Below are 20,075 nucleotides of genomic sequence, written 5' to 3' on the forward strand. Positions count from 1 at the left end.
TCCGTGTGTCTGTTTTTACCATTAGCGTGTAACCAGTGTTTTTTGCTGAAGGATAAATAAATAAATTACAAAGCTTCTATTATTCTTTTCAATGTTAAATATAGACTGCACTCGGATGCCATCCGTGTGCTGCTCATGTTTTTCACAGACCTATAGACTTATATTGGCCCTTTTCATCTGTGCTGCTGGAAAAAAACAGACATGTCTTTGTGAGTTTTGCACAGACACACGGTACATGAAAAAACATGGACGCGTGAATAGCACCATAGATTATAATGGGTACGTGTTGCATCTTTGAAAAAAACACATACGTGCAACACAGACATCTGAATCAGGCCTAAGAATGATGCATCAATGAGGACCTGCTTAAAATATGATTAGTCCTTCTCTTCAATGCATTTGTGTTTTCCAGAGTAACCTCAGCATGCACACTGGTGGCACCTATCTCCATGCTCCCTCTCTGCCTCCCCGTCCTCCACATCCACCACCTGTGGCACCAGGGCAGAATCTTATGGGGGTTCCTGTCCAAGCAAACAGTGGCAGCTGCAGTACTGTAGTGCAAGTCTACAGCTCTCCCATCAGTATGCCAGGAAACACTGGCATGGAAATCCACGGATTGGGCATGGCACCTTACACCCAGATAGAGGTAATTACAGTTTTGGTATATTTTTTATTTTTAAGCAATATTCACTTTAGATATGTCAGGACTGAATAGTTACATCCTTCCTTCTACAGGACGCTATCAGTAAGCTTATCACCTAGCGCTAGTTGCTGGCTGTGAGCCCCATTGTGGCAGTCTGGTAGTGGATTATTTCTGGGTGATGATCTCCTCGGATGATTCTTTCTGCAGGTTCCTAGCCAGTGTGTGGAGAGTACAGTTTACAACACTCCCCCGGTATACAGTCCTGGAAAACAGGGGCTCAAATCCAAAACTACAAGTAGCTGTTCACCATGTGCTGATGGGAACAATATGGGAAGCCTGGAGCCCACCATCCCCAACAAGAGCCGCCACTCTAAGACGGACAGCAGTGGCCAGAACGGTGAGTGTAGGCGGTATCAGTCCACTACTGATCCTATTAGTGGCCTTTGGCTCAGTATGAAGGTAGTCGGCACTGCCACCGGCATTGGAGATCTGGAATTGAATCGGTATAACTACATTTTTTTTTTTTATATTATGTGTTTGATTGGTGCATGTTCTATCTATCTAGCTATCTACATGGGCTATTAAGACAATTTTTTCATCATCCGTTTATGTGCTATCTCCATTCTCTTTTTGGATATATATAGGACTGGTGTGTACCTGGGGGGCTTTGCACCTTTTTCTATTTTTTTGTGCTGCTTTTGATCTATTTTTTAGCTATCTGTCTATCTATCTAGCTAGCTAGCTATGAAAAAAATAGTAGAAACAGCACTCCAAAAAATAGATGATTTATTAGCTCAGCAAGAGCTGTGGCAACGTTTCGGCTAGATACAGCCAAGGCTTGAAAAAGCATGTATCTAATATTTTTTTCATATGTAAGAAGGTTTGGTATTTACTGGGAGGACGGGCACCCACCCATCTACAATTTGTTTGCTTGTGCTGCTTTTTTCTTTTTTTTTTTTTTTGCTGTCTGCCTAGCTGTCTGCCTAGCTATCTATCTTCCTATCTATATATAAATTTATAATTTTTTTTTCAATGCAACACATTCACACAATCGTGACCTCAGTTGTCCTGATTTCCATCCCTGCTTAGGAAAGCTGAAATCTCCAAAGTTGAAGTGTACGTTCTGTGATAAAGCCTTTGGGAAGAACTTTGATCTCCAGCAGCACATTAGAAGGTAAGACATCTGTCTATGGTCATTACCTGTTCAATTGTCCAGTACTTAAGGGGGTTGTGACACCAATACCATATATATTTATTATATAGACCACAGGATTTGAAGCAGTTTTTCAATTTACATGTATTAACAATAATGTATTCTTTTCAAAGGTATTTACCCCCCTTCGTCCTAATAGTAGCGTCTTTTATGGTCCTCTGATGGGCTGGCCGAGCATGCACGGTCTATACTCAGTCTCTTCTCTGTGTGGTACCCTTGTAGAGCGCACCCCGCACATGTGCAGTAGTAGAATGAAGTTTAGCATATGAATCTTGTAAATTCTTGAGGAAGGGGAGTGCACTGAGGAGCCACAAGACAGCGCTAAGAGAGCAGATATGGGATTTGGTGCTCTTACCGACACATGGCCACACTGCTTACAGTTCAGTATGTGCTGCTCTTGGTGTCTGGGAAGACATAGAAAGTAAATTTGGTCAGAGAAACTACCCCGCTTGTGCAAAATGGGAATTCCCATCTTGTACATTTATGGCAAATATACTGTTTTTTCTATAAATGTATGTATCTCACCAAAAGACCTGCATCTCTTTTGAGAATGGGGCCCGATTGTGCTCTGCTTTCAATGGAAAGGTGATCAGAATTCACATACAAATGAATGAGACTTCTGACCACCTCTCCACTGACAGTAGTGTGTGTCAGGTCCCTGTATTGGGGATAGCTGCAGGTTCCATTGGAAGGATCCAAGTACATCATACATGTGGTTATACCTTAAAGGGATTCCCTTTAAGGTATATCCAGTTTCTGACAGATTCTGTCACCAGGTTTTTGCTACTCCATTTGTGAGCAGCATGATGTAAGGACAGAGACCCTAATTCCAGCGATGTGTCATTTACTTGGCTGTTTGCTGTAGTTTTGATAAAATCACTGTTGTATCAGCAGGAAATAAGCACCTTAGGACTTTAAAACCTGCTGCCATGTAGTCCACCATGTTCTTAAGCCCTGTATAACCCCTCCCCCACCTCTGATTGGCAGCTTTCTGTGTATACTGTGCATAGGCTGAAAGCTGCCATTCAGTGGTGGGGGTGGGGATATAGAGAGCCTTTGAATATAGATTACTACATGGCAGTAGGTTTACTAGTTCTCTAGTGATAATCTCCTGCTGATCAGTGATTTTATCAAAACTACAGCAAGCAGCCCAGAAATTGACACATCACTGGAATCAGGGTCTCTTTTCCTACATTCTGCTGCTCTCAGATTAGGAGGCAAAAACCTGGTGACAGAGTCTCCTTAAATTTCCAAGGATGTAAAACCACTTTAAATTGACATATTAGGGTGAACAGGCACTTTGTATGTAACTATGTTTTCAGATGCCCCAAAGCCATGTCAGAGGACTTCCTGGAGAGTTCCGCAGCAAATAAAACCCTTTGGCATAGGTCATAGATTTCTAATCTCCTGTTAACTTTTTAGCCCTCTATATCAAATTTCTGGGTTAGATATCTGTAAGCGCTGCCATCATGGTGGTGTGAATGTTCCCCCTGGTCCTATGTAATGGACAGGGGAATTGAAATAGTGACAACCACTGATCAGAGTCATTACCTCTTAACCCCTATGAATAAATCAGGGTGCATACATGGTGGAGATAAAGTGCAAATTTTATTAGTCCAATGGACCAATTTGTGTCATTTGCCACACCAGGAAAGCAAATTATTTTACTCTGATCTTTCAAATTAAGTGTATAAGGTGGTCCAGAAATGAATGGTCCCTCTGACCCCAAAGAATAACAACTGCTGATACATGTTACTAGGCTGTATAGCAAAAAATTGCCGAAATGATGATCCCTCCCCTCTGACCCCACTCATGACTCTGCAGCTATTGGCTTCCTGTAGTGCCCGCTCCCTGCGTATGCTCCGCACATAATACCGGCAATATCACCAGCTATCTCCTTCACTTGTAGCTGCACCAGGACCAGGGGGCAGGTGGCCATGTATTACTCATCACACCATGAACATGTTACATGACCATTAGTAGAAAGCTCTCCCACGATTTGTTTCTGTTGCAGTCATACCGGGGAGAAGCCATTCCAGTGTATTGTATGTGGCCGAGCATTCGCACAGAAGTCCAATGTCAAGAAACATATGCAGACTCACAAAGTGTGGCCAAGAGCTCCACCTGGCACCAACACACAAGGACCCATGACTGTACAGGTGGTCCCTCTTAACCCTTCACAGCCAGAAGAAGAAGGGGTTGAAAATGGAGGTAAAACTGACTGCATCTGTCATACCAGTATGTAATGTCCATGACTGGTCTTGTCATGCTCTGTTGGTATTTTACAGTCTCCAGCCAGGTGCCATCTGAAGATGCATCTTCTCAGGATATAGACCCCTCTCAGAGTGGGGCATGTGACGGATCAGATGGCAAACAGGGTGTTCTGATTGACAGCTCTTATCACTGCCAGTTCTGCAGCAGCAAGTTCAGCAGCTATTTCCAGCTCAAGTCTCATATGACTCAACACAAACAGGAGCAGGTAAGAATCCGGACGTTCATGTATAATTCATGGAACGACTATGCTCATACCTGAGCTGATAGCTCTCATTGCTGCATATATGTAATCATGTTCATAAAGAGGAACAAATCCATCACATTCTCATATTTCTCAAGAGAATGTATAGGATTCGAAAGCTGAACAAAAAGATTTCCAGGATCCTGGTCTGGCGTCCATGTCTGGACTCCATCATGAGGTCACAAGGGTCTAGTAATCACAAGAATGCTGGCATTTAATTTCTGGCCAAGGAAGTTTGCTGGACCCTGATCTGGCTGCCACAGCCTACAGACATGGATGCTGGACCAGGGTCTTTCAAATCTTTTTACTCCACACCACCCTTATTCATAGGTTGTATCTATAATTGCTGCTCGCCTCCAATCACTTCACTAAGTTTGCATTTTGGAAGGAGTAAATGTTATATGTCATTGATGGGGTTCGTATAATGCTTTATTCTAAGGTTAAGGTTTTTTCTTCATTAGCCAGACCATTGTATTACACACACAACATTATGAGATAACAAAAGAATTCAGTGTCATTATTACATAAATGCATGCATAAATTCAGGATCAGATTTTTATCAATGTTTGGTCAGTGTGTTGGTTTTCTGCAACAACGATTTTCTCATATGACAAAAATAAATAATAAAAAATAAAGATAATAATTGGAAAGCTTCTCCTACCCATTTCAGTGTTAAGAACAAACAGTACAGTGATTGCACATTGATGCCATCCTTGTGCTGTCTGTGATTTTCATGGACTTGTAGACTTAAATGGCTGTGATCAAAGACGATTGCAGCTTCAATTCCTCTAAGGAGGCTAACAAATAAAATAAAAAGTAGAAGAAAATTAAAAAAAAAAAAATAAAATTCTACAATTCAAATCACACTCTTTTTCTCAGTTGGTAAGAAATACACATATTTGAGATCGTTGCATCTAGAAAAGTCTGATCTATCAAAATATAAAATTAATTAACCAATTTGTAAATGCTGTTAAGAGGAAAAAAGTCAAAATGCCAGAATGGTGGTTTTTCGGTTGCATCAATAATGGGAAAAAAAAAAAAAATGCAATAAGAGGCGATCAAAAGATAGGATGTACCTCAAAACGGTATAAATTAAAATACCAGCTCTCCACACACAAAAGCAAAATCCTCGCACAGCTCAATTGATGGTAATAGAAAAAAGTTACGAGTCTCGGAAAATGATGACACGAACCAAATTTTTTTTTTTTCTTTACAAAATTCAGAATTTTTTAAGCAAATTAAAATAGTACAAAAAAAAAAAACTTAGTCCGTAATCATACTGTCCTGGAGAATCGTGTTTCTAGGTATTTTTTAATGCATAATTAGTGGCGCAAAAAAAAACAATGGCGGAATTGTTCTTTTTCCACCATTTCACCGCACATGAGCGGTGTCACTCAAAACTACCACCCGCAAAAAACTAGTCTTCATATGTCTGTCAGTGTAAAAAGAAAAAAAGTTCTGGGTATTTGAAAAAGGAGAAACACAAGAATATGATTTTAGTGAAAGCTCATAGGTGGTACTTATTTACTTTATGAGATCCATTTTTTTTTTTTTTAGAGATTATTATTATTATTATTATTATTTTTTTTTTTTTTTGTTGCAAGAACTCATTTTTACATTATTAGCATGTATGAGCCACAGAGGGTTTCACACAACATTTTCAGAAAAATGGTGTGTTTTCCTGTGTGTTTATTTTTTTTCTTTAAAAAAAAAAAACCCCGCTGCAGCTAGATTTTAGTGGAAAGCTAATAGTTAATTATAAAACACACTCCAAACAATAACTTTATTTTGTACCATTTTTCTTCTATCTTGGTGCATGTTTCAGGTTTACAACAGCATGCATACTAAGCATTTTTTTATTCACCACTGTAAAAAAAAACTACAGTGGAGATTTACCAAGCCAAATACCTAGATGAGACAAGATACCTGGGAGGAGCAGCATTTGTGGCATAAATGAAGTGTATAATTGGTATTTTACGCAAATCTGTCATCATGTAATAGGCATCACGGACAGCATGTGGTTCAGTGGTTAACACTGTAGCCTTGCAGCGCTGGGGTCCTGGGTTCAAATCCCACCAAGGACATCTGCAAGGAGTTTGTGTGTTCTCCCTGTGTTTGTGTGGGTTTCCTCCGGTTTCCTCCCACATTCCAAAGACATACTGATAGGGAATCTAGATTGTGAGCCCCGATGGGGACAGTGATGATGATGTCTGTAAAGTGCTGTGGAATTAATGGCGCTATATAAGTGAGTGAAATAAATTTTATAGGAGGTACAGTAGAGTATTGCATTTACACTGGAAGATAATAGTGAACGAGCGTTAAAGAGGCTTGTTTCATGATTATCTTGCTGTGTAAACAGGCTGCTTATCACCCGATGAGCAAGCAAAATGCATGTTCTCTACATTGGTGGTCTTCAGCCTGTGACCCACCAGCTATTGTGAATCTCAGCATGTCAGGGTTTTCTGAGAGCTTTAGTTTTATGATACCTGGAGCGTCCAGGCATGTGAACTACTACTCCAGTGTTGGGCATACCATTTTATGGCCAGATTGAGATCATTTCATACTTGATACTGCTGGATGTCAAACGTTGTTGCGTTGTTGCAGGTTTACAAATGTGTGGTGAAGGGCTGCGTTCACACCTCTCAGAAGCTGGACCAATTTTTGGAACACATCAAGACTCACCAAGAAGAGATGACGTATCGATGCCACATATGTAACAAAGACTTCTCTTCTCTTTATGAGATGGGCGTCCACCAGTATTCTCATAGCTTGCTGCCCCTCATTGCCCCCAAGAAGGAGATGGCTGTGTACAAGTGAAGTATTATCCCATCTAATGTGATGTATGACACATTACCCAGACTAGAGATTCACACCATGAATTGTCCAGGGTCACTTGGGGCTGACAGAGCATAAAGAAGACATAGCAAAATAATTAAAAATGTTTTTCAGTGTACAAGGGAGAAAACCGTTTTAGTATCTGCTATACAATATCTTTATGGAGTTCAAATAACCAGTCACATATGTACATTTCAGCACTTCACTATGTCCAGAGGTGGTCATTATGGTGGTTATTCTTGCTCTCATCCGCCACAACATGTAAAGACTACTTTAATGCACATATGAGTCTAATATGTCCAGGAACTGTTCCAATTCTCTGTAACTCGCAATCCACTTTTTTTGGAGTGGGCTGCTGAGATATCGGCTTGTTCACTATGTCTAGTTTGTCACAATTTATTTCCTAGATAGACAGGCATGGACTAATATGCATCACCCTCTTTATTTTAGGTGTTTAAAGTGCATGAATAAATACTCCACCCCTGAGGCATTGGAGCAACATTTACAGACAGCCACACACAGCTACCCCTGTCCACACTGCCAGAAGGTGAGAATCTATCATCTGCTTAGTAAGGCAGTATTCAGACACCTATTTAGCATCTGTATAATCTACTGCTGGAGTAAGATGTGTCAAAAGAATAAATTAATTTAGTGCATTTTTGGGCTTCTATGTTCCAGAAAAAGAAGGGTTAGAAGAAGTGGGCGGGCCAACTTAGTGAAACTAACAAGTAGAAAAAGAATGAAAAAAAAATGTTATTTAAAAATAAAAAGACTTTAATGAAAAACTAAAAACACTCAATGGCGTCCCCATATATAATATGATAGAGTATACAGAGATACTCAGGATATAATTAAAAATGTATCAAATATTTATTAACTTATAGGAACCAAGGGCTCAAAGTATGACAGATAGATAGATGTCAGCTACAGAAGCTACAAGATAAATATATATAACCCAGGCTAATTATGACACTGGCCCCGGAGGGTGGCATTCTAAGTGTAAAGGTACTGTTGCCCCCACTCAACGCTGGAGATTGAAAGTGAGACAAACCCCTTTAAAGTTTTCGGAGTGTGGAGGTATAGCAAAACGCAGGAATGAGCACCTCTACTTGTAAATGAATGGATCTGAGCGGAGGGTTGTCAGCCTTGTATTGTCAACTTCAGGCTGGGAGATTGGGCATGGCCCAACAACATATTAAATAGCCACCAAGTGTATATTTCCAACTTTATCCAGGCTTTTCCAATTTCTGTGTTTAGGTGTTTCCATGTGAACGCTATCTAAGGAGACACCTGCCCACACATGGAGGAGGTGGCCGTTACAAGTGTCAGATATGTAAGAAGTTATTTAGAAGGGAGCACTACCTGAAACTTCACAGTCACATCCATTCAGGTAGAGTCATGTGTCATTATATAGGTCCTCGATTGGGGAGATTTTATAGAGGGAAATATTCTTTTTCTTAATTCTGCACCCTATATTTATAACTTCCATCTTATTTCTTGCTGTTTCAGGTGAAAAACCCTTCCGATGTACACTGTGTGAGTCCGCATTTAATCGTAAGGACAAGCTGAAGAGACACATGCTGATTCACGAGCCCTACAAGCAGTACAAGTGCCCCTTTGCGTACGTGTCTACCTCTCTTATTGCATTTTGCTAACTATAAATGTATTTTGTCATTTTTTTTTTATAAAACCTATATGTACATTTAGTACATAGAACAAGAAAAGAAAGGTTAGCTCTTCTTGGGGCAACAGTGCGGGTTCAATATAGTGGTGAAGCAGAGAAAAGTTCTCTCCTTACTCCATTATGCTGGGAGCATAAAAGCAATATAAACCTTTACGGCATACGTGTCAAACTCTGGCCCGTGAGCCAAATCTGACCCGCAGGGTGATTACATCTGGCTCGCGACACCAGAACCACCACTCCTATGTGTGGCCAGTATTCTGTATAGAGGACTATGTGGGGCCCATTATTCTGTATGGAGGGCTATGTGGGGCCCATTATTCTGTATGGAGGGCTATGTGGGGCCCATTATTCTGTATGGAGGGCTATGTGGGGCCCATTATTCTGTATGGAGGGCTATGTGGGGCCCATTATTCTGTATGGAGGACTATGTGGGGCCCATTATTCTGTATGGAGGACTATGTGGGGCCCATTATTCTGTATGGAGGACTATGTGGGGCCCATTATTCTGTATGGAGGACTATGTGGGGTCCATTATACTGCATGGAGGACTATGTGGGCCCATTATACTGCATGGAGGACTATGTGGGGCCCATTATACTGCATGGAGGACTATGTGGGGCCCATTATACTGCATGGAGGGCTATGTGGGGCCCATTATTCTGTATGGAGGGCTATGTGGGGCCCATTATTCTGTATGGAGGGCTATGTGGGGCCCATTATTCTGTATGGAGGGCTATGTGGGGCCCATTATTCTGTATGGAGGGCTATGTGGGGCCCATTATTCTGTATGGAGGGCTATGTGGGGCCCATTATTCTGTATGGAGGGCTATGTGGGGCCCATTATTCTGTATGGAGGGCTATGTGGGGCCCATTATTCTGTATGGAGGGCTATGTGGGGCCCATTATTCTGTATGGAGGGCTATGTGGGGCCCATTATTCTGTATGGAGGGCTATGTGGGGCCCATTATTCTGTATGGAGGGCTATGTGGGGCCCATTATTCTGTATGGAGGGCTATGTGGGGCCCATTATTCTGTATGGAGGGCTATGTGGGGCCCATTATTCTGTATGGAGGGCTATGTGGGGCCCATTATTCTGTATGGAGGGCTATGTGGGGCCCATTATTCTGTATGGAGGGCTATGTGGGGCCCATTATTCTGTATGGAGGGCTATGTGGGGCCCATTATTCTGTATGGAGGGCTATGTGGGGCCCATTATTCTGTATGGAGGGCTATGTGGGGCCCATTATTCTGTATGGAGGGCTATGTGGGGCCCATTATTCTGTATGGAGGGCTATGTGGGGCCCATTATTCTGTATGGAGGGCTATGTGGGGCCCATTATTCTGTATGGAGGGCTATGTGGGGCCCATTATTCTGTATGGAGGGCTATGTGGGGCCCATTATTCTGTATGGAGGGCTATGTGGGGCCCATTATTCTGTATGGAGGGCTATGTGGGGCCCATTATTCTGTATGGAGGGCTATGTGGGGCCCATTATTCTGTATGGAGGGCTATGTGGGGCCCATTATTCTGTATGGAGGGCTATGTGGGGCCCATTATTCTGTATGGAGGGCTATGTGGGGCCCATTATTCTGTATGGAGGGCTATGTGGGGCCCATTATTCTGTATGGAGGGCTATGTGGGGCCCATTATTCTGTATGGAGGGCTATGTGGGGCCCATTATTCTGTATGGAGGGCTATGTGGGGCCCATTATTCTGTATGGAGGGCTATGTGGGGCCCATTATTCTGTATGGAGGGCTATGTGGGGCCCATTATTCTGTATGGAGGGCTATGTGGGGCCCATTATTCTGTATGGAGGGCTATGTGGGGCCCATTATTCTGTATGGAGGGCTATGTGGGGCCCATTATTCTGTATGGAGGGCTATGTGGGGCCCATTATTCTGTATGGAGGGCTATGTGGGGCCCATTATTCTGTATGGAGGGCTATGTGGGGCCCATTATTCTGTATGGAGGGCTATGTGGGGCCCATTATTCTGTATGGAGGGCTATGTGGGGCCCATTATTCTGTATGGAGGGCTATGTGGGGCCCATTATTCTGTATGGAGGGCTATGTGGGGCCCATTATTCTGTATGGAGGGCTATGTGGGGCCCATTATTCTGTATGGAGGGCTATGTGGGGCCCATTATTCTGTATGGAGGGCTATGTGGGGCCCATTATTCTGTATGGAGGGCTATGTGGGGCCCATTATTCTGTATGGAGGGCTATGTGGGGCCCATTATTCTGTATGGAGGGCTATGTGGGGCCCATTATTCTGTATGGAGGGCTATGTGGGGCCCATTATTCTGTATGGAGGGCTATGTGGGGCCCATTATTCTGTATGGAGGGCTATGTGGGGCCCATTATTCTGTATGGAGGGCTATGTGGGGCCCATTATTCTGTATGGAGGGCTATGTGGGGCCCATTATTCTGTATGGAGGGCTATGTGGGGCCCATTATTCTGTATGGAGGGCTATGTGGGGCCCATTATTCTGTATGGAGGGCTATGTGGGGCCCATTATTCTGTATGGAGGGCTATGTGGGGCCCATTATTCTGTATGGAGGGCTATGTGGGGCCCATTATTCTGTATGGAGGGCTATGTGGGGCCCATTATTCTGTATGGAGGGCTATGTGGGGCCCATTATTCTGTATGGAGGGCTATGTGGGGCCCATTATTCTGTATGGAGGGCTATGTGGGCCCCATTATTCTGTATGGAGGGCTATGTGGGCCCCATTATTCTGTATGGAGGGCTATGTGGGCCCCATTATTCTGTATGGAGGGCTATGTGGGCCCCATTATTCTGTATGGAGGGCTATGTGGGCCCCATTATACTGCATGGAGGGCTATGTGGGCCCCATTATACTGCATGGAGGGCTATGTGGGCCCCATTATACTGCATGGAGTGCTATGTGGGCCCCATTATACTGCATGGAGGACTATGTGGGCCCCATTATACTGTATACTGGTTGGCCCGCGACTTTGTTCAAGTTTTTCATTTTGGCCCTCTGTGTGTTTTGAGTTTGACATCCCCGCTTTAAGGAAACCAATGAGGCAGATGTTTCTTCCTCTCTGAAATCAGATGTGCTAAAATTCAAGTAGAGATGAAAGTGAGGGGGATAAATAGGGGCTCCAGAAGCAAATGCAGTCAAATAGGGTACATGTTAGTTTATTGGGGTGGCATAAGTGCATTTCGTTTTGGGGGCAAACTATCCCCTTCTTCAGACAAGCACAACAATTGGCTCATGAAGGGGATGGACTGCTCATTGAAACTCTTTGTGTTCATGCCACCCCAATAAACTACCATGTATCATATTTGATAATATTTGTTTTTCGTGCTCTTCACATCCCCTTTTTTTTCATCTCTACTTGCACATATGTACCTTTGTTCTTGGAAACAAATTAAAGATGCGTATCTTTTGTACCTTCACGTGTTCAAGTAGCACTGTGTGGTTGACTACTATTTTTTTTTTATTTTTAAGACTTGGCAGCTTGAGAAGCCAGACGTTCAGAGCTCATCGGGCATATCCTATAGAGTATGCCCTCCTCCCGTCTTTATTAGTAATATATAACCTGCTGTAGGTGAAGAACACTCAGCTGGTCTGACCACAGATACTTCTACAGAGCTCAGGAGTAGGTTTAGCAAAAAAGAAAAAAAGGATCGGGCTGATGGATATTAATATGCCTGACCCTCTGTTTTTGGGAGAGAAGAGGTGTCTGGTGACTACTTCTATCTCTTTCACTATTGTGAACAAATGCTAGCTTAGTTACACCGAGTGTGCATTTGTATAGGGGGTAAATTGGCTGACAGTTCACTAAAGTATAGCATTGTGATGACAAACTCTACAGAACTTACAGAACAGCTTTTATTGTGTGCAACTTTTCCCAGATCTCACACCGGATGCAACAAGGAGTTTAATCGTCCGGATAAGCTAAAAGCTCATGTCCTGTCACATTCAGGTAAGCTCCTACCTATGGCCAAGACTTATGGGAATGTGAACAACGAATCATCTCCGCAGCGTCCTGGACCCCAGATTGATCTGATTGTGTGTTTAGGGTTAGAATCCGCTCTTTGTTTGTATCGTACATTGCCATAAGATATAATATTATTATTATTATTATTAACATTTTCTATGGTGGACAATACATTTTTTTTTTTACCTGTAAGTGGTTGTGTGAAATTATACCTTTGTTTCCAAATCAGGAATGAAAATGCACAAGTGTCAGTATTGCTCCAAGTCATTCAGTCGCCGTGCCCACATGCTAGAACATCAGCGAAGCCATACAGGGAATTATAGGTTCTGCTGCCCCGGCTGTGGCAAAGGGTTTACCCGCCAGAAGTATCTAAAGGAACACAAGTGTCGCCTACATCTAGAAAATGAGAAAGAACAGGTGAGAAGAACATCGTTCTCTAGGGGATAGATCTATGTTTAAGCAAATATTTCATGTTTTTTGTTTGGTGAGCTGTTCTTTTTTATTGGTACAATTTTGGAGTACATACAATGTTTTGATCACTTTTTATTGCAGGTTTATGGATAGGTTTAAAAAAAATAGCCATTCCAGCATTTCAATTTATTTATTTTTTTCTTGTATGCCGTTTTTATATTTTTAAAGATTTGACTTTTATTTGTGGGGAAATCCATATAACAGAGATGAGCGACGAGATTCGAGTTTTCCAGATCACACGGCTTTTACCGGGAAACTCTATTCGTGGCAAATTTATTCTCTATGAATTTAATGTTCCTTATTATGATCTAGGGTCTCTGCAGACCCCAGAGCATAATAAACATAACAAATAGAAAAAAACCTAATACCTGACCGCCCCACCTCCGCTGCATACTGCTCCGCAATCCGGTCCCCGGCGCTTATTCTTACTGCTGCCGCGCACTGAAACCTCAGGTCTCTTCACGCTAGGCTGGGACTTCCAACAACGACCAGGCCAGGTATTCTCTGTGCATGAGCACCATAAGGTCACAATGCGCAGTTACGAAGCATATGCTCAGAGATGGGGTTTCAGCACATAGTGGTGGTAAGAAGAGAACCGAACGAGGGAGCAGTTAATGGTGAGGCGAGTATTTGTTTGGGTTTTTTTTTGGTTGTTTTTTATTTTAACCTTTTGACTCCCTCCTTCCTACAGTTCAGCAAAATGGTGACCAACTGGCCGGCAATTTTCTGAACACGCGCGGAATGAATTACGAAGAATCTGTATTCTGGATTTTTGTAGAATTCAGTTTCATTTGAATAAATTCACCCATCTCTTAGCAAATTTATTTTTGTTTTTCAGATGGGAAGAAAAAAAGGTGGTTTTTATTTTTTTATAAATATTTGTAAAAACATTTTTTAATTAATTTAATTATTTTTTTGAACCTGTGACTATTTGATTGCTTGTACTATATGCTACAATACTTCGGCACTGCATTTTATAGTTACAATAACAATCTACTATGAAGCCCAGCCTATGTCTGGGCTTCAAATCGTGACAAGCTGTCAGTGACAGGGGTCTTCAGAAGCTAGTAAAATGTCATCACCCCACAATTGCATTACGGTAGGAGAGCACCATATACATCTAGACATGCTACCACTTACCAATGCCTCTTTTGGAGATACACTGCTGATTTTGCAATTTTTCCCTCCTACAAAGAATAGAGAGGTCTGTATTTTTTATTGTAGGTAGACTTTACCTGTGAGGGACAGAATCTTAAAAAAAAATCCAGAAAATCACATTATATGATTTTTACATAATTTGCATTTTATTGCATGAAATAAGTATTTGATACAATAGAAAAACAGAACTTAATATTTGGTACAGAAACCTTTGTTTGCAATTACAGAGGTCAGACATTTCCTGTAGTTCTTGACCAAGTTTGCACACACTGCAGAAGGGATTATGGCCCACTCCTCCATACAGATCTGGGCAACATTGAGTTTCAGCTCCCTCCAAAGATTTTCTATTGGGTTCAGGTCTGGAGACTGGCTAGGCCACTCCAGGACCTTGAAATGCTTCTCACTGAGCCACTCCTTAGTTGCCCTGGCTATGTGTTTTGGGTCATTGTTCCAGCCACGACCCGTCTTCAATGCTGTTACTGAGGGAAGGAGGTTGTTGACCAAAATCTTGTGATACATGACCCCATCCATCCTCCCTTCAATATGGTGCAGTCGTCCTATCCCCTTTTCAGAAAAGCACCCCCAAATTATGATGTTTCTCCCACCATGCTTCACGGTTGGGAGGGTGTTCTTGGGGTTTGTACTCATCTTTCTTCTTCCTCCAAACACGGCAAGTGGAGTTAATACCAAAAAGTTCTATTTTGGTCTCCTCTGACCACTTGACCTTCTCCCAAGCCACCTCTGGATCATACAGATGGTCATTGGCGAACTTCAAACGGGCCTGGACATGTGTTGGCGTGAGCAGGGGGACCTTGCGTGCCCTGCAGGATTTTAAATCATGATGGTGTAGTGTGTTACTAACGATGATGTTTGAGACTGTGGTCCCAGCTCTCTTCAGGTCATTGACCAGTTCCTCCCATGGAGTTCTGGGCTGATTCCTGACTTTTCTCAGAATCATTCTTGCCCCACGAGACGAGATCCTGCATGGAGCCCCAGACCGAGGAAGATTGACAGTCATCATGTTTCTTCCATTTTCTAATAATTGTGCCAACAGTTATTGCCTTCACACCAAGCTGCTTGCCTATTATCCTGTAGCTCATCCCAGCCTCGTGCCGGTCTACAATTTTGTCCCTGGTGTCCTTAGACAGCTCTTTGGTCTTTACCATTGTGGAGAGGTTGGAGTATGATTGATTGATTGATTGAGTGTTTGGACAGGTAACGAGTTCAAACACGTGGAATTAATACAGGTAAGGAGTGCAGAGTAGGGGGGCTTTTTAAGAAAAACTAAGAGGTCTGTGAGAGCCAGAATTCTTGCTGGTTGGTAGGCGATCAAATACTTATTTCATGCAATTTAATTATTTAAAAATACAATGTGATTTTTTGGGATTTTTTTTATATTCGGTCTCTCACAGGTGAAGTGTACCTACGATAAAAATTACAGACCTCTCCATTCTTTGTAAACGGGAAAACTTGCAAAATCAGCAATGTATCAAATACTTATTTTTCTCACTGTAGGCTGACATCATTGTTAGTCCTGGCATGGGAATGTCTGTCACTGTGGACTAAACAGTGAGCAGAGACCAGCCATATTATTAGGATGCCGGATTAACTGGTTCCCGACCGCCCACTGTAGATAAACGTCGGCGCTTGCCGGGCTCTGTGCAGTGCCGACGTTTAAAAACGGTGGGTGGTCTCGCAGTGCTCAGGACCCCCAGGGTCCTGCAAGCACTGCGATTCCGGTGCAGAGCGTTAGCTCTGACAGGGTACATCATCGGGACCTGATTAGATCAGGTCCCAGTGATGTTAACCCTTTGCTGTCTTCTATATGCTGTGATCTATAGTGATCGCGGCATATAGGAGACAGCAGGAAGAGAGGGGGTCGTCTTACTTACCTCCGAAGACCTCCGTTTCGTTTGAGGACCTGGGGTTGCTATGGCAGCTGGAGGTCACATGACCGCCTCCAGCTCTGCCATATATGGTGTCCTTCCTGTCTGGCTTCAGCTTGTATGTAGCTGAAGTCAGACAGGAGACTCTGACTGAAACAGTCAGTGAAGATCTCATATAATGTAATATATGTGTATTACATTACATGAGATCAGTGATCAGAAAAATAAAAATTAATGTCCCATACAGGGACTAAGTAAAAATGTAAAAAAAAAGTTTTTAAACTATTAAAAAAAAAAATCACAAAATAAATAAAAATAAATAAATAAAATATTAAACCAATAAATCCGTAAATTATTACAAAACCAAAAAAAGTACACATATTTGGTATCGCCGCGTCCGAAACAACCCGAGCTATAAAACTGTCACACTAATTAACTCCTTCTGTGCACACCGTAATAAAAATAAATAAAAAACGGAGCAAAAAAATATGCTTTTTCATCATATCGCCAAACAAAAAGTGGAAAAAAATGTGATCAAAAAGCAGAATAGAAATAAAAATGGTACCACTGAAAACGTCATCTTGTTCCGCAAAAAAAGCCACCATACAGCTCCATCAGCCAAAAAATAAAAAAGTTATAGCGCTCAGAATAAAGCAATGCAAAAAAAATATTTTTTTTTCTATAAAATTGTTTTATTGTGTAAAAGCGCCAAAACATAAAAAAAATACAGTAAGTGTAGTATCGCTGTAAACGTACTGACCCGAAGAATAACGCTGCCTGATCACTTTTACCACACGCAGAACGGCATAAAAAAAAACTCAAAAAACAATTCCTGAAGTGTTTGTTTTTGTTAACTTTACCTCCCAAAAAACGGAATAGAAGGCGATCAAAAAATGTCACGTGCCCAAAAATGGTTCCAATAAAAATTTCAACTCGTCCCGCAAAAAACAAGCCGTCACATGACTCTATCGGCCGAAATATGGAAAAATTATAGCTCTCAAAATATGGTGATGCAAAAACTAGATTTTGCAAAAAAAGCGTATTTTAGTGTGTGACAGCTGTCAGTCATAAAAACCCGATATAAATCTGGTATCTCTGTAATCGCACCGACCCGAAGAATAAAGTAATCTGATCAGTTATATCACACTAGGAACGGCATAAAAAATAAATAAAACAAATATTATTCACCTGCTACTGATTTGTTTATTATGTCTCCCAAAGATCCCAGTAAGGCTCTGCTCACATTTATCCTGTGCTCTGCGCTGAGCACTTACACCAGAGTTTCCGTGTAAATCTCTGAAATACGTGATTCAGCCAGAACCCATGATGGAAGATTCCCTGTAATGAGGCAGATATAGGCCACTGTGGATGCCGTCTAGCCTGGGATCCCACGGTGTCATTTGTTTTAGGCGTGCATAAAAGTGCGGTTGGCCACAGTTTTGTGCACTTCTGAAAAAAAGGACACCACTAAACAGAGGCCAGACGGAGTCCAGAGTAACTCTGCTGCCTCATTACAGTGAATGGATCCCACAGGGGTTTCATCTGAATTACATCACTTGGAAAATTAGATGGAAACCCCGATGTAAGTGCTCAGCCTAGAGCGCCGGATAAATGTTATGTAAAATGTTCCCAATAAAAGCTTCAACTCAGTCCTCAAAAAAAGCTAGTCCCCACTCAGGTCCATCATCTGTTAAAAATATAAGGGACTTCCAAGTTACTGGTAGCAGAAAGGCTCTGGAAAAGCAAAATGGTCCTTGCCCCCCAAAAGAAATTCAGAAAATTTTGTGCTCCCAAATCCAAATGCCTATTCTACAATAATTTGTTCTCCAATTGTCAAATAGCACTCCGTACCCCCCAGATCTCACCGTATGGCTAAGTGGTACGATACAGCCACATATGGAGTATTGCCACTTTTAGAAGAAATTGTGTGACACATTTCGGCACCATTTTTACCCATTGCCCTGTGTGAAAATGTAAAATCTGAGGGTAAAACATTTTTTTGTGGTAAAAATATAATTATGCTTTTTTCACTGCCCAATGGTATAAATTTAAAAATTAAAAAATGCTCACTACTTCCCTAGATGAATTCCTTGAGAGGTGTCGTTTACAAAATGGGGTCACTTGTGGGGGTTTCTGCTGTTTTGGCATGTCAGCGACTCTTCAAATGTGACATGGTGTCTGCTGCCTATCCCAGCCAACATAGCGCTTCTTTCTCTTCCGAACCCTGCCGTACACCAAAGCAGTGGTTTTCCCCCACATATGGGGTATCGGCGTACTCAGGAGAAATTGTACAACAAATTTCATGGTGCAATTTATCCTGTTACCCTTATGATAATGCAAAATTAGGGAATGAAAAACATTTTTTATGGGAAAAATGTGAAAATTTTATTTTTACGGCTCAATATTATAAACTTCTGTGAAGCAGCTGGGGGTGCAAGGTGCTCACCACACATCTAGATAAGTTCCCTAAGGGGTCTAGTTTCCAAAGTGGTGGCACTTGTGGGGGGTTTCCACTGTTTAGGCACATTAGGGGCTCCCCAAATGTGACATGGCGTCCGCTAATTATTCAAACAAATTTTACATTCAAAAAGTCAAATGGCGCTCCTTCCCTTTCAAACCCTGCCATGTGCCCAAACAGTAATTTGCCTCCACATATGGGGTATCAGCGTGTTCAGGAGAAATTGCATAACAAATTTCATGGTGCAATTTATCCTATTACCCTTATGATAATGCAAAATTAAGGGATGAAAAACGGTTTTGTGGGAAAAATGTGAAAATTTTATTTTTACAGCTCAATATTATAAACTTCTGTGAAGCACCTTGGGGTTCAAGGTGCTCACCACACATCTAGATAAGTTCCCTAAGGGGTCTAGTTTCCAAAATGGTGTCACTTGTGGGGGGTTTCCACTGTTAAGGCACATCAGGAGCTCTCCAAACGCAACATGGCGTCCGCTAATTATTCAGACAAATTTTACATTCAAAAAGTCTAATGGCGCTCCTTCCCTTCCGAACCCTGCCGTGTGCCCAAACAGTGGTTTTCCCTCACATATGGGGTATCAGCACGCTCAAGAGAAATTGCACAAAAAAATTTGGGGTCCATTTTTTCATGTTACCCCTGTGAAAATAAAAAAATTGGGTCTAAAGTAACATTTTTGTGAAAAAAGTTAAATGTTAATTTTTTTCTTCCACATTCCAAAAATTCCTGTGAAGCACCTGAAGGGTTAATAAAGTTCTTGAATGTGGTTTTGAGCACCTTGAGGGGTGCAGTTTTTAGAATGGTGTCACTTTTGGGTATTTTCTATCATAAAGACCCCTCAAAGTGACTTCAAATATGATGTGGTGCCTAAAAAAATGTTTTTGTAAATTTTGTTGGAAAAATGAGAAATCGCTGTCAACTTTTAACCCTTATAGCTCCCTAACAAAAAAAAATTTGGGTTCCAAAATTGTGCTGATGTAAAGTAGACATGTGGGAAATGTTATTTATTAACTCTTTTGTGTGACATATCTCTCTGATTTAAGGGCATGAAAATTCAAAGTTTGAAAATTGCAAAATTTTCAAAATTTTCGCCAAATTTCCGATTTTTTTCACAAATAAACGCAAGTGATATCGAAGAAATTTTACCACTATCATGAAGTACAATATGTCACTAAAAAACAATCTCAGAATCAGGGGAATACGTTGAAGCGTTCCAGGGTAATT

The 20,075-nt window shown here is 41.7% G+C and overlaps 1 protein-coding gene across 1 annotated transcript in view; it reads left to right on the top strand.

Moving 5' to 3' along the window:
- The window catches only part of ZNF341 (zinc finger protein 341), a 34,996-nt gene that overhangs the window by 13,845 nt on the left and 1,076 nt on the right, over positions 1-20,075 (top strand). The window contains exons 5-15 of the mRNA XM_073683760.1: positions 413-646; positions 851-1,040; positions 1,733-1,817; positions 3,871-4,067; positions 4,145-4,335; positions 6,976-7,184; positions 7,657-7,753; positions 8,464-8,596; positions 8,716-8,827; positions 12,775-12,845; positions 13,090-13,277. Of these exons, the coding sequence (XP_073539861.1) occupies positions 413-646; positions 851-1,040; positions 1,733-1,817; positions 3,871-4,067; positions 4,145-4,335; positions 6,976-7,184; positions 7,657-7,753; positions 8,464-8,596; positions 8,716-8,827; positions 12,775-12,845; positions 13,090-13,277 (1,707 nt within the window). The remainder of the gene's footprint in view (positions 1-412; positions 647-850; positions 1,041-1,732; positions 1,818-3,870; positions 4,068-4,144; positions 4,336-6,975; positions 7,185-7,656; positions 7,754-8,463; positions 8,597-8,715; positions 8,828-12,774; positions 12,846-13,089; positions 13,278-20,075) is intronic.

This window comes from Phyllobates terribilis, unplaced genomic scaffold (assembly GCF_046119375.1).
Source record: "Phyllobates terribilis strain yellow unplaced genomic scaffold, ASM4611937v1 Scaffold_5__5_contigs__length_657084704, whole genome shotgun sequence".
NCBI lineage: Eukaryota > Metazoa > Chordata > Amphibia > Anura > Dendrobatidae > Phyllobates > Phyllobates terribilis.